The sequence below is a fragment of the Octodon degus genome, unplaced genomic scaffold, assembly GCF_000260255.1.
Source record: "Octodon degus isolate 3935 unplaced genomic scaffold, OctDeg1.0 scaffold00017, whole genome shotgun sequence".
Classification (NCBI taxonomy): domain Eukaryota; kingdom Metazoa; phylum Chordata; class Mammalia; order Rodentia; family Octodontidae; genus Octodon; species Octodon degus.
Window position 1 is genome coordinate 517,867 of NW_004524593.1, and position 15,546 is coordinate 533,412.

A 15,546-nucleotide genomic window follows, 5' to 3' on the forward strand; every position below is an offset into this window, starting at 1 on the left:
TATATATATATATATTTGCAAGATTGGCTTACAGTGCCCACCCAAAGAGTCAGGTGTGGGAAAGGACTGTCTATTTGCAGGAGATCTGAAGGATTCAGTTGATGGCCTGGAGCTCTGTGTGAGTCCATGACAGGAGACGGAAGGTCTGCACTGGTGGCTGACAGGTCTGTACTGGGCAGCAGAAGAAAATGTCCATGGCAAAAGGGAAGACTGGAGGTCCACAATGAAACAAAAATGAGCCTTTCTTCTTTGTTGCCCCTTTATTCCACCCAGGTGTCAAACCTGTTGTTTGGTACCACTCATACCCAGGATGGTTTTGTCTGCAGCAAATCCACTCAGCCACAGCCAGAACTGTGCTAGCAGATCCAATGTAGTTGGGTGTTTCTTACTGAAGCTGATGCCACCGGTTACCTGTTACAAAGCCCAGACTCTTCAACTCCTGACAGTGTTTACTAATGATGGGCATCTTCTGTATATCAAATTCACCAGTCTGAAATATAAGCACAGTGGCTCCATGGTGTAAAGAAACATCACTGTGGGCAACAGCAATTGAGGATGTTTGGGCTCTGAGTATATTGACCATTTTCCCCATTGGGATAAATGCCTGACATATACAACTTAGGGGAAAAAAAAGATTTATTTAGCATATGGTTTTTAAAACTTTAATTTATGGTTGGCTGATTCTAGCTATTGCAGTAAGGCACAGTGGAGCAAAATTTCTCAGTTCATGTGGCCAGGAAGCAAAGTACAGCGGAAGAGCCCCAGGAAGAGATAACACCTTCCCAAGGAGTGTCCCTGGGAGCCATGCTCTCTTGGAGCCCATCTCCTAATGGCACCTGCAGCTATGAGCACCGGTGGGTTCATCTACTGGACAGAGTGCCCCGTGATGGCATCACCTCTACAGCAGCACCTTAATCAAGTCACATTAACATTCAGATGGCCTGCAACAGTGAGTCGGCAAACTGGATTTTGGCCCTGTTATGTCCACCTCTTCAGTTCTAATCCTTGTCATTCTCACTTCCCACCTTGATGTTTCTTGCTATAAAATGTACCACACAGCATTAATTGAAGAAAAGGGGGCCTCAAAAGAAAAACCTTTGCAAGTTGTGACCCAGGGATGGTAATAAAGGATTTTTGATGTAGTGAGTCTGCATGGAATTCTCTCCTAACTCCCAGGTTGACAAGCTAAGCAACACCACAGTCATCCCTAAAGTTATTACCGCACTGCATCATCATTTGGGAGGAGCTTGAGGTCCAGTCCTCAGGTTGGCAAATGCAAATCCTAGAAAGGTTAAAAATAATGTAAAACCCAGTAATTTAAGAGTGAGAAGCAGCTTTGTAGGACCCTCAGGCTTCCTTTCCTGGAGAAGATGGAAGAGTCTGTAGAAATGATGCCCTCCAGGCCATGTGTGTATGGAAGGCAGTCAAGTCTCAGTGAGAGTATGTACATCTATGGTAATGGGCGGGGGGGAGAGCCTTTTTCCCCCAGGGTGAGATTGAGCATAGAAGTTTCCAATTGAGTACATCTGCTCTAGATGTTTATGATAAGAGATAACACCAATTTGTCTGTACAGAAGGACTCAGTTTACCATGAATGGATGCAATCCTGTTATTTTAAAATTACTTCCATCTCCTCTTTCCATCTCCATCGCTCTCCATCACTTCTCCCACACCCCACTGGAAGAACCTGCCTATTTGAATCCCTGAGTGTCTGCCACATCCCCACTGCACAGTACTGCACTGGGCCTTGCCTCACACACCAGTCTGAAGGTATACCGGCCTTGCAGAACATGATATTGTTATAGGCAGGCCCATAACTGGATCTTCAGTCAAGGATAACAAAAGAGGGGTTTTATCAGTCATTGAAGAACTTCTCAATGTAATAATGTGCCCTTGCAGAAAAGTTCAAATGTGAACTGTCCCAGACTCCTCAGATGGATTTGAGCTGATCCCTGGACTAACAGTCCCTGGATTTATAAAGACTTAGAAGCAACTAGAACTACATAAAGGTATCATTTGATTAATTCTATCAATGGTTATCACAGAATTTTAGTATTTATGTGAATGATGGTAATAATCTGGCAATAATAAACATAGTGAAAATAACGATGATGACACGGCACTGATTATTATCAGTGTTCATAAATGCCACAAGCTTCTAAGCAGTTGGCCTGTATGGTTTTGAGATTGGGATTTACAAATTGAGTGAATGCAAGTTGAAATGGTAAGAAGTGACTTCAAAACCAACAAATCCAGGATTTCCCTTCCCTTCAATTCTAATATTAACTAACTGGGTAAGCCTGGTGAAATGGGTTAACTTCTCCGGACCTCAGTTTCTTATTTGTACAGTAGGGAAATAGGAAGCCACATTAAAGTTTTCTTGAGGACTGAGTTAGCTCATGAATTTTGGAAGAGCTTTGTAGCAAGGGGCAGCTCATAACAGACACATTACTTGTTGCGCTGAATTGTAGATGATATGAACAAATATATGTGGCTGAGGGCTAATTAGAAATCAAGATGAATCAAGACAGTTTAGGACAAGTAACAGGCTATTCTCCTTTGTACATCTGTTACAGATGATATTTCGTCATTATCAATTCTTTTTCCATCTATTTTATTAAGCAAGAGCCATAGAGCCCAGAAATAGTTCAAGATTCGAAAATTATAGCAAATATTAAATGCTTTGTTAATAAAAGGCCAGGAGTACAGAAAGAGGATTTGGGATGAACAGAGCTCTCACTGGGTCTCATAGGAAGTTTCCTTCTAATTGCCCTGCAGCCAGGGTTCGGATTTCCAAAGCCTAGACCTCCATATTGTTCCAGTGCCACACAGCAGGGAAGCAGATCCCAAGGGCTTTGCAAAGCTCAAATCAGAATTCCAGTCATGAATCCTCAGGCTCCAAAATGACTTATTCTCATCACAATGTATAAAATGAACTATAAATACATATTTTAACATTACCGAGATTAAATATTATTACACATCTCACTTGATGTCAGATCTTGTTAAATGTGTGCCATTATCTCAATTTACAAAGGTCAGCCGGTGGCAGTGGAGAATAGAACTAGATGTATGTAAAAAATCCTTTTACCAGTACATCTGTGGCTCAGATAACCGGGCTTTTTTCAAAGAGCTTTGGGCTTTTTTCCCCCTCTTTTAAATGAGACTTTAATGAGTATCATGTGGATAAACTCTTTGCAGAGGTTTGAAAAGATCCAGAGAATCACTGTGGTAGGAACAAGCAAACGATGTTGGATGAAATCACAAGCCATTTGAATGCCTCCTCATCTCTCTGGTTGTGTCAGAACCTTTTGGCTGCATTTCCCCCCACAGGAATGTTTTCATCTCCATGGCTAGGTAAATAGAATGTTCGCGCAGTTGTTCGATTGCTATTCATGCCAGCACAGAGCAGCATAGAGTGACCTACTTCCAGCAGCATCCATAGAAAGCTTCACTGCTTTCCATCGAGGCTGATTTAAAAAGTCACCCTCTGATTCCTGCAGCTCCCACCCCAACAGCCCTCAGAGATGGCAGCTATGGACTATCCAGGTCCTTGTTTTCTTCCTTTTATCCTCTCTGCTCCCTAGGTTGGCTCATTTTAGTCATCTTTGCCTCTTCTGGGAAAGGAGAAGTGTGGGTGAGTGGGCAGCTGCAAAGGAAGTTAACATTTAAAATTTTTAGAGTATATCTCTATAAAAGCATATTGGTGGGGCTGCCAAGAGAGGTCAGGTGAAGTTTTCTTATCTCGACTTCTCTGATCCACATAAATGTAACTGATCAAAGGTTGATAACTCCCTGGAAACCATTTGGGCACATCCATATGGGGATGTTTCTTTCTTGCTGCAGACCCGGAGTGGTGTTTTAGTAGGTCACTCACATGAGTTTTAATTCAGCCAGTACTTACTCTATAACTGATAGGCTGCCCTGAGATGGAAGCATTCCAGATTCCAAGAGGAAAGTCTGGGAAAATGCCACAGAGACTTTCATTGAGTTGGCCTGCACCTGACTCAGGGTTGAGCAAGAGCCTGTTGTTGAGTGACAGGGCCAGAGGTGGAGAGCTCACAGAGGTGTCTTATCTCTTCACCTAAAGGAGAGAGGGATGAGCTCCAGAGCTTAGAGCAGTCTCATCTCTGGATCCCTTATCCCATCCTCTAACCTGCCAATGGATCAGTAATACTATGCCTCTGAATGTCCAGTTTCTGCCATCAAGGAGAAATGCCATGGAGCAGAGGAAGTAGAAATTCTATTTTCTGTCACTTGGTTGGGAATGGAAATTTCAATTCCAGATGTCATAAAGTCAAGAACGTTCTAGTTACTGGAGGAGGAACTTCCCATGCTTCATTAAATAAGCAGTTTTTGAAATTTTAAGTTGCTTTGTTGTAAAGCTTTTCTTCCACATATTTCTGTGGCCATTACTCAATCCTACTTGAAGGCCAAGGACAGTGAATGAGATAACCGCTAGCAGCACCAATGGAAGACAGTGGAATACAGGAAGCAATTTGAGGTCTCCTTTCCCCATTGGTCTCTGAACATCCTTTCAAAAGAATTTCCTGGCTAAGAATTTTCCCTTTTTTGTTGTTCACTTAGCCAGGTCTTTGTGGGTATGAACTTCAGGCAAACCATCAGTCTTGCTGACATCTGTGCCGGTTGAATTCAGACCCAGCAGGATAGTCCATAGTCTATAGCTCTCACTCTGAGATGTGAAATTATATCACTTCAGATCTCCATACCAGATGGTCCCTATGGCGAGGAATGTGGAGACCCAGCCAGCTCAGCCCAAGGGCCATCATTTCCCATCGCCTTTCTTCTCTTGACTTTGTCCTTTCTCTCTACAGCCTTCCCCTTTGTCTCCTTTTTTGTCTGCCCCTCATCTTTCTTCACAGATGGCCAACGCACTAATGTGCTGCTGTCATTATGTTTATGAAACAAGTTGGGGTCTTTAGAGGCTGCCATTCCAGAGACATTAAAGACTTGTATCACGTTTGATACGAGGGTGAAGATTTGCAGGATAATTAGTGATCCCCTACTGCTATTAACCCCTGACTTAAGCAGATTATTTTCTTACAAAGGTGTGGAAAGTTAATACCACTGTTAACAGTTTCAGTCAGAAGACCATAATGAAACCATGTGGGAAACTAGGCCTATCATCAATATCTTTCAAACTCGGAAATTAGAGGGTAGAAAAAGGACAGTACAAAGGAACAAAAGAAGATGAACTAGTTCTATTGTAGGGCTCTCTTCACCAACCTTAATAGTCACTAGCTGTAGACAGGACCCATGGGGTACTCTTAGTTTTGGATGGTCATCACTGCTAAAGTTCTGAGGTTAATCTTCATCACCTTGTAATGGGTGCTGAGATAGTGTAGGGTAGACGTGGGCTCAGATTCAATTCTTAGTGATGTTTTCTTTAATTATTTCATGAAGAATTTAAGGTTGTTCATAATATCATTCACTTAATAAAATTGAAAAGCAACCAAGCCAAACTAGTAACCCATGGATAACATCCCCTGTCCAATCCACTGACAGCAGGGGCCTCTCCTAGTGGTGTATTTTATTTTTCCTCCAATTGATCCAATTTTTTTTCTAACTTTGCTCCAGAGAACCCCCTGAGTAATTGTATTAGATTGGCTTGGATAAAAGGTTCCCAGCCTAACAGCAGGTTTGAAAATCTAAGCAAGGTCTTCCAACAGTCAGTAATGGCCATCAGGAAGTGTCAACCTCAACCCTGAAGTCCTTGAGGGTCAGTTCCTCAGATGCCCTTAACACAAGGCCAAGAATTGACAAGTTAATGCTTCCTCTTGCCTTGACCTCAGCAACCGCAGTAGCCTCATTACTACTCAGCTGGATTTAGCCAGAAGCTGAGACTTGATAGGAGTGAAAAAGGGTCCAAAATGCCAAGACTGCCCTAAGCCACTCAGAGAAATTCAATGAATTAAAGGATCCTTGAGGATTTTCCTCATTCAAATCCATATTTGAATTTAACTTGTCAAATTCTCTAGAAGAGGACATCATGGTTCTGGTCCTCTGGGAGAGATTTTGATTCTGAGATGATGTGTCCCCTGAGCAGCTTACATCAGAGACTCTCAGCATGAGGGTATGGGTGGATGAAAGTGTGTTGATGGGATGGACAAGGTAGAAAGCCAGAGGTGGAAGTTTTGCAGCAAATTTTGAGTGTCCGAAGCCAACTGCACAAAAGACCACAAGCTCCTAGCCCAAAAGCTAACACTGAAACAATGACTAAGACTGATTTTAAAGTGACTTCATTTTACCCTCCCTCCTGCTGCCTTTCCCTACTCCAGTGATGCTGTCCTATGACTCTCCCTGCTCACTGTCTCATCAGTGCAGTTCCCGAGTGTATGCAGAAGCCGTAAGGGTACCTTCTTTCCTAGAAACCACCCCTCTTGTGTCAGCCTGAGAGAGAGTCTTTCCCACCAGCCAAAGGTCCAATGTGAAGATGGGTCTGGCTCTTACATGCTCTGATCTCATCCTTTCAAACCTATTCACCCATGTGCAGAAGGAACACAGGGCGGAGTGTGGATCAGATTTGAGATGAGGTTTGACATCATTTAGGACATGGAACTTATTCCCTTTAGACTTAGGATCCTGGCATATCATAGTTACAAGAGAGTTATAAAGTTCACCTAATGAATCTTCCTTATAGAGATGAGGAAATTCAAGGTGAGACAGTGTACTTAAGGTTGCTCTGACCACATCCAGACCTCCAGAGTCCCACTTTCCTATTTTAGTCACTGCAGAGTGTGGGATCAGGATTATGGTGGGATGCAGATTCTGCCTGCTTTCTCTCTTATTTTTTTGCGAGATCTTCCTGATTGTTCTAACTTGTGACTTAGCTTGCCCATCTGTTTAATAAACCATGGACTACTTTTCATTAGCTTCAAACTGGCACTCTCAACTTGAAGTTGACAGCATTCTACATGTTTAACCTCTGTGCCCTGATGTTCTGCTGTATATCATCCTTCCTGCAACTTACCTGGATTTCTTGTGGTTTGCAAACATTCATTGCTGTTCTGTTCCTCTGGACATTGTGTTACTTCATCTGGAATTCCCTTCCCAACACTTTTTTGGGGGCATTTTATTACTTCCCACTCATGTACTTCCATCCAAGCTTCATGCTCTCCTGCAGGACTGCTTTCACTGTTAGGACACATATTCATGGTCGTGTCTTATTTTCCTGCTTGAATGAAAGCTCCTTGAGAGCAGGAGACACGCAGCACAATTTGCTGAATGTGGTGAAAATAGTGTGTACCAAAAATATTTATTCTATGCAAATGAGACCTTGGTTGTTAAGTATTTCTGATGGCTATAGGATTTGGGGGTTGCTGAGGGATGTGAGGTTTGTGGAGGGGAAGAGTGGATATTCTAGAAGTCAAAGAAGCCGTGCCTTTCTGGGTATCATAGCAGTGCAGTATGGCATGGTGTTGGTGCATATAATGTCTATAGGCTCATAAATGATGGTGTATGACTCTGTTTGCACTTGTTTTATTCAATGCATTGTGGAAAAGGTTCTATGTAAGCCCCATGGGCAATACTCTGGTGCCCTTAGACTAGAGTAGCTATTTCATCCCTTCCCACATTTGTTCCTTGGGAGTCTCAGGGCTTGCCTGCTGTCTTCTTCTTGAGATATTCTGCTGACATCCATAACAACATGATTAGATTGATGTTCCAAGCTCTGATCTCAGTCACATTGGTGAAGAAATTGACAAGACATTTACTGTGCCCTGGGTAGTTTTTTATTGGTTGATCAGGCCAGATATACCATAAATAAATAAGTTCCTAGTTTATAATGTGAGCTCTTCTCTGTCTGATCCTGCCAGGAGAAGGAAACAAGCCAATGAAAATGCTATCATTTTCTAATTGTCTTGAAACTAAAACTTGACGCGTGCCCTTGGCAGGCACAGTGCTCCTTCCCCTTCACTTTTTGCCCTCAGTGTTGGGCATGGTCTGGACAGAATCATGACATCACTGTCCACAGCGATGAGCACATGGGGCTCTCTGAGGGGCTTAGAGAGGGGTTGCCTGCAAATCAAGGCCAGGGACTCTGTGCTCTCGGCCCAATGACCCACAGGAACACTGCCAGTGTCCCCATTGTCCCTATAGTTTCCTAGCCACTGCCCCCTACTCTGACTCCTCCACCATGGAGCAGAACAACTTCCTCCTCACAAAAAGCCCTAGGTTGTTCATACATAAGGGGTTTCAAGCTGATGAAAATGATCTGGGATTAGATAGTGGAGATTGTTCTACAATTTGGTGAATACACCAAGAACCACTGGATTATATACTTTGAAAGGGTAAAGGTTCTGACACATGAATTATATTTTCATTTTTAAAGAAGAAATGGGATGCTAAGACTTTATACAAAAACATTAAAATATATTAGCATAGAAGCTCCTAAAATAGCACAGGGCATTTTCCTTGTGTGCTCACTCTCCTTGAGCATGTTCTGCTGGGCCACAGCAGCTGCTGGTTGTTCTGGGATGGAGGAGATGTCACAGTTTATCCATCATAGCCCCTGTTCTATATCAGACTAAGGTGACCTTGGTATCTCCTTATATTTGTTTCGATGGCTATAAATGGTTAATAAGCCTGAACTACTTGATGGGAATCCCCTAGGAAACAAACATCTGAATTAAAGGACTTGGAAGGTATGAGGCACTAGGTTCTCCCGAGTCACCACAGGAAGTGCTGAGGGCACCCACATACGTGGAATAAACCCTAGGCTGGGTGGGAACCAGTGTGCATTACCCTGCGTGAATCTGTGCCTTTAGGTGCTCTGTGAGGAGCTGAACTGCTTATGAGTTTTATATCTGTAGTGAGATGGAGAGAGTTCAGTTTTCACTGCCATCGTAGAACAGGAGTTTGAGAAGGTGTAGTTCTCAGGAGTCACCTGGGGCTGTGACATGAAGACAGGGAGAGTGGCTGGAAGGACAAGTGTCCAAGTGCCCTGGCAGGCTTGTGGTTGTTGGGCCTGCATCAAGAGGTGTGTGGACACCACTGCTTCAAATGCACATGCTCCCAGATGTACCCGGGGGTTTCTCCACTCCTGAGAGACTGGAAGATGAGGAAAGATGAGCTCAGGAAAGGTGTGTGTCACTATCTCATTTAACAAAAGGAACTCTGCCTTCAGGAAGCCAGGATGAGGAGCAAGGCATTCTCCCTTCACACCTCCACCCACTGCAGCTTCCTAAATGCGTGCGCTCACCCTGTCCTAGGTCACGGGCTGTGTACTAACCCAGTGGGATGACCGAGTCCTCTAGGCAGGGGGAAGAGGCACTAAGTGTGAAGTGGGCACTGATCACTCCGTATTTGCACCCATTTGTCACCCTCTGATCTACTTGTCTCCCTGCTGCGTGTGCCTAGGATGAGGCAGGCAATCCTGTCAGTGTCCTTTGGGAACAGCCTGATGAGCTGTGGCTCATGCAAAGCTTTCTCCATGATCTACCTGGAGAGGACCTACTGATATACTCCTCCCCGTCCTCACTCTATTGGTGCAGAGCAATCTTTTCCTTCCTCTGCATTTTGAAAGGAATTACCCATGTCCTTCCTCCAGACCAACATCAGCATCCTCTTGGCTTGAGGCAACTACTTCCTTCCCTTCTTCCACCCTCTATCCAGGCAACATGCTCTCCCTCTATGTTCTCACAAAACCTAGACACATATTGTATGACACCTGCCACATTCCGACAGGTAGGCTGCTTTGCAGACCCTACAGAAGGGCTCATTTTCATTTTGTACCTGAGTGTCTAGCACAGTGCCTGGGGTGGAATGCATGCCCAGTGTATGTCTATTCAATAAATGAATGGCTAGATAAATAAATAACATTATTTGTGTACTTCCACATAGAGTGGAAGATAGTTATAAACTCCATAAATATTTAAAATTGCTTTCCTCTTTATGGTTGTGATACTTGATGAGAATACATTCTAACTGTGTCTATTAAATCTTTTTTATGTCTATGGGATTTTTTTTTTTTTGGTCAAAGGTGATAAATTTTGAAGGAAGCTATGCCTTTTACAAACTCAAATTTTGTAAAGCAGTGGTTTGCTAATGTGTGTTCAGCAAAATGCCAGTCCCCTACTGTGGTAAATTTGTTAAAGAAAAGCTACTCTAAGGTCTGAATGAAGTTGAGGGAAGTCTGGTGTAGTCTACTGTGGGATGTCTCAAGGCTGTGATATGACAGTGCTGAGAGGTGCAAGAGGGCATGATCTATACACAGGGTATTTCTGCAGTACCATTTTAGCTCTTCACACAGTGCAGAGGGCATAGTAGGTCTTTGGTATTTTGTTCCTGATGATGGTTCAGTGCCTTGATTTAGATTCTTGTGAAGCAAATGAGTGTTACAAATCTGTGACAAGGGCTCAATTTCACCACCATCTTCATGCACACCACCTGTGCTTCACAATACTATAAAGGAAATTTTAAGAGAATTAAAACATTTCTTGTCATAACAGACCTCTCTGGTGGATGGTGTAGCAAATGCCTGTGGTTTAGAAATAGCCTGCCAGCCCTGGTAGCTCTGCAGTGACCTCCCAGGACAGTTCCGTAACTGCCATTTCTCTGTGCCATAATTACCAGCTCTCTCCTTGGTAGATGCTCTGTTGTGTCTCGGAGTAATTGCTGGGGAACTCTCATTTCCAAATTTCCAAAAAGCAAACAGCCTTGTATTTAATTCAGGGGGTTATCAGGTTTTCAGACTGTGCCATGGAAGGATGCTATCGATCATAGAACTAGGGGAAGAAGTTGAATTTTCACCTCTATATTTTTCTCAATGAGTGAGAGCCTGACTCACTAGGTTGGTGGTGTAAAGATGCAGGAATTTGGGGGGCAGTTCACATCCTCTCAGGATTTCTTTCCCTTCTTGAAGTATGGAGCAGAAGTATGGAGTCTGCTAATAGTTCAAATCTTTCACTGCCTTCTGATAGATCTGGTTACTCGTACCAGTGGCTAGAAGACAGATGGAAGCCCCATCCATCCAAGCTCTCACTTGTGCCTCTGGTGTTTATCCTCCAGAGATCTCAGGGAACACTGAAGACATCCCTCTGGTGCGTTGGAGGCAGCAGTGGCTGGAAAACGGAACTTTACTTTTTCACATCCATCACCAAGATGGTGCCCCAAGTCTCCCTGGACAAGACCCAACCGAGGAGCCCCAGCATGAGTCGGCAGAAGAGGAGCTGAGAATCCTCCACATCTCAGTCATGGTAAGCACAGCATCGCTGTAGCCTTCGGGCCATAAGTAGCTTGCAGTACTTTGACACTATGAGTCTTGGTATATGATTTGGATTTTCATTTTTATAACAAAATGCCAGGGGTGGAGTACTATGAAAAAGAAGCTTTATTATGCCCTATTTTGGAGAATTAAGGGCGCGGCACCTGTGTCAGCCCAGTTCTGGTGAGGACCCTCCTCACTGTATTACATCTTGGCAGATAACAATGACAAAAGTGCCTGTGAGAGAAATAAATCCCGTCACCAGACAGGAAAGTGGAGAGACTAGGCTCTCCAGTCCCTTCCTAGATCAAACTCCTAAGTGTCCCAGGCCCCATTTCTTAAGAGTTCTGCACCACCACCTGATACTGACACCAAGCTTCCAATGCATGAACCCTGGGAGACGAACAATATCCAAACCATAGCAGCAATTCTGTAAGACTTGATGCTGTACACTCACTGGTGGTAATAAAAGCAAACTTCCCCTTTCTGATACGTATGTCCGCTTGTGCTATAAGTTGGTGCTCTCCTCCAACTCTTGTCTCTAGGGACACTCCCAGTTATGAAGTAGCTTTTAACAACCAGAGCTAACAAGAGATGGGGCAATGGATTGTATTAGAAAAAATCATTCAATTAACACTGAATAATTTACAAAATATCTTAGCTTCACTTTCCGAAAGAGGGCTGGCTGCTATCAAACCTTCTTTCCTTTTCTTCCTGTCAGGAGAAATAAGCTACTGACATTCTTTCCTCATACAATAAAGATTTTGGTCCATAGATAATTTTTTTCCTCCCTCTAACCCAGGTTAGAAGCTTTACCATCTGCATCCTTTCTGTGGAGAAATATGATGATTTAAGAAAATCAGCAAATTCACTCCACAGTTCTAGGAAATTATGTATCAGAGCCTCACTAGAAAGTAAATGTCGCAGTGGCAGGTGGGAGGCTTTGTTCAATTTACTGATCAATCCCCAGAACTTAGAAGAATTGATTGATACATGTAGCTAGTGCTTAAGCAATAATTAAAGAATAAATGAGTAAGTTTCCCAGTGAAGAGAGAAGATAGGTTTCATTTGGTATTTTATGTATTTACATTGGTTTTTGCTTTGTTTTTTGTGTGGTTTTTGGTACTAGGGATGGAACTCAGGACCTTGCACTTCCAGGCAGACACTCATGCTGCTGAGCTATATCCCGGGCCCTTGTATTTATACTGTATTGTTTAATGAAACATATTACCCACTCACAGAGCTGCCTGAAAGCAAGTTGAGACTTGAATGATTATCCATCCTCTTCCATACAAATGGGAGGGCATGGGCTGTTTTGCTGTTAAGAAACTTGACACAGAAAAAGCCCATGACCAGTATAACTTAAATTCATCTCTTGTTTTTGTAGTATCACTGCTTGTTAATTCTATGTATCAGACTGAAGAGAAGCAAAAGGACAATGAAGGGGCTGGGGATATAGCTCAGCAGCATAAGCACCTGCCTAGCAAGTGCAAGGTCCTGAGTTTGATAGGTAGTCCTGCAAAAAAAAAAAAAAAAAAAAAAAAGGGAAAGAAAGAAATTTGACAGCGAGATAGCTCAGGGGTCTGCTTAGGCAAGCTTAGGTAGGCACGAGGGACCATGGTTCGATCCCTGGCAGCACATGCTGTGCCAGCCCCGCCTTCAGGAAGGGCTGTGACAGCCAAAAAAGAAAAAAGAAAAAAAAAGAAAACATTTAAATGTATAAAAATTCATAATCAAAAAACGTAATATGGGGGCCAGGGAGATAGCTCAGTTGAAGCCCTTTCCTGGCAAGTGCAAGGTCCTGAATTCAATTCCCAGTACTGAAAAAAAAAATGTAATATGGGAAATTTCACAAGAACAACCTCTGTTAAAATCTCAGAATGGCAGCGTCCCAGCCTTTTCTTAACTGACTTTGTGGTTTACTTCTTTGCACTTTGTTTACATTGTCTGATGCCAAAAGTGGTTCTTAAAGAGCAAAGAGTAAGCCTCAATGTTTAAGGAAGGAAGATGGGTAAAGGAAATCACTAAACATTAATTTATAAATTATTAGAGGCTAATAAGTGGATGCCAGAGTATTTATAAATCTTTAATCAAAGGATAATGCTCCCTCTCTGAGGGAAGGTGATCTTCACTGTGCTTTCCAGTCTCTTTTTGGGAGCAAGGGGAGCATCCTGGGAATGAAACTCAGGACCTCACACTTGCCTGGCAGGTACTGTACCAGTGAGTGAAATCCCAGGCCACTATGCCTCACAGTTAGCAAGAACAACCCAGAGACTACATTGTCTTCATACTTATAATATGATCTGATTGAAAAGAAAGGTAAGTTGGTAGATTTTCTACCAGCCATCCCCCTTTCTCCATCAATGTGGGAGACATTTATAGTCATAAGTATGTGCTTTGGATTGATTGGTAGGCTGGTTGATTTTGTGCAAGACCATTTCAAAGAACCAGCCTGTCACACCACCACCAACAACAACAATGGAAACCCATTTAATATGAATAAATGTATACAGAGGGTCCCAAGAATGAATACTAGGTGTGATTGTGTTTATGTTTGAAAGAAAGAGTATGAAATGTGGCTCGTAGGATAGGGACTTTGTCCAATGATGTTTGGGGTAAGGGGTTCATAGTGTAAAGATCTGTAGGATAATAATCTGAAATTCACCCTAGTTGCTGGCCATATCCCCATTGCAGCAAAGACCCTACCATCTATCCCCAGAATGAGGTATTCCAATAAGTTCTTCAAAGGGCATACGGGTGTACATGTGTGTGTGTGCCTGCGCATGTGTGTGTGCATGTATAAGTAACAGTGTGGGCATACCTGTTTTTGAGGGTGAATGACTTTAACAGTAGAAATGTCATCAAGGATGACAAAGGATTTTAAAAAATAGGCTGGGTTCTTAAAATACTATGAGAAATAGTATGAGAAACCCAACATTACTAATACTTCTTTATGAGATCCCCCAGGCAGGGATTCATGGATGGTGAATACTAAAATGGAGAGAGAACAAGAGTCAGCCTTAAGCCTATCTTGGAGATATTTCCTTTATTTACTGCCGGTCACCCATGGCAGACCACCAATAGTGTCCTGTTGTCCAAATAAAATAGAAAAGATATTTCCTTTGTCTTTATTTGAGTTTATTCTGTCTAATTTTCAACCAGCCTGGAGGAGGCAAAGGCTAAAATGACATAGTCAAAGGGTGAAGCTTTGTTTATTCTCATATGATCTCTTGGATATGGCCACAGAATTCTCCCAGGGTGGCCTTTGACCTCTGCTCGAGAACAGGGATCTCAGAGTGAGCTGCACATGTGTCTTCCCTTGCATCCTTGTCAAAGGTAGCTTATTTAGTGGCACCAACTGCACCTTGCCTGGCATCCCCCTTGCCTCAGTTTCCATTCCATACCACACTGCCTTTCCCTTTCTTAGAATTCTCATCTAGAAACAGTTTCAAAGCCTGAAGTTGAATATCTGCCCTTGGCTCAGAAATCAAGCCTGAGGGTATCCTGTTTGAAGATGCCAGTCCTAGAGTCTCTGATGGCTTCTTCTTAAGAGATTTGGGGATTGGTAGCCTTTATTTGATTCACTTTATAGCATATTCTTTGGAGGTAAAGCAGGTAGCTATTTGAGACATCCAAAATGTTAGCCTTATAGATGTTGGAAAATAGTAAAATCCTTTAACTAGTACCAGTGTTGGGCAGTGGAACACATGTAAGTTGAATCTTACTACCAAAATCTTCTACATTATGAAATAACAATAGCAGGGCTATTTTTCATTAACTTCAGTGATTAATATTGATGCAGTTTCCAGATTGGAATCAAAATAGCATAATTTGGAAAAGAAAAAAAGTTAAGGTTATTAACGGAACATGAATATGTTCATCCTTTTCTTCTTGCTAAGAAAATCTATATTTAAAAGCTTAATGGGTGGTGCTAAATATTTCCAATATGTGCAGGGAGAATCAATGCTTCTGTGAAAACCTTAAAGTTTACATTTCTCTCTTTGGTTGCATTTACTCTTTGTTGCTCATATGGCCTTAATTCAAGGACCACTGTTCATTTTCATATTTTATGTTTATGATGTTTTTGTAATATGCACAACATAAGCAATGATGGAACTTTTTTTTGTATCCTTATGACATTGTATGAATGAGAATTCGCAAATCTTCTCTTACACTGGACCCAGTTGGAGTCTGTCATCGGCAAAATCGTGAGCTTCCAGAGAGCCAATATCCCAGCTGGGAGGTTGGCAATTTAAAACTTTGCAAAAGCTGTTGCTTTTTAAACCATTTTTCAATCACACCCTAAAATTTCTGAATTATTT

General features: G+C 42.5%; 1 protein-coding gene across 2 annotated transcripts in view; it reads left to right on the plus strand.

Annotated features, from left to right (window-relative positions):
* Positions 1–15,546, plus strand: part of Astn1 (astrotactin 1) — a 310,603-nt gene that overhangs the window by 99,623 nt on the left and 195,434 nt on the right. For both annotated transcript variants that reach the window (XM_004626776.2, XM_023710344.1), the window contains exon 2: positions 11,029–11,216. In XM_004626776.2, coding sequence (XP_004626833.1) covers positions 11,029–11,216 — 188 coding nt within the window. The remainder of the gene's footprint in view (positions 1–11,028; positions 11,217–15,546) is intronic.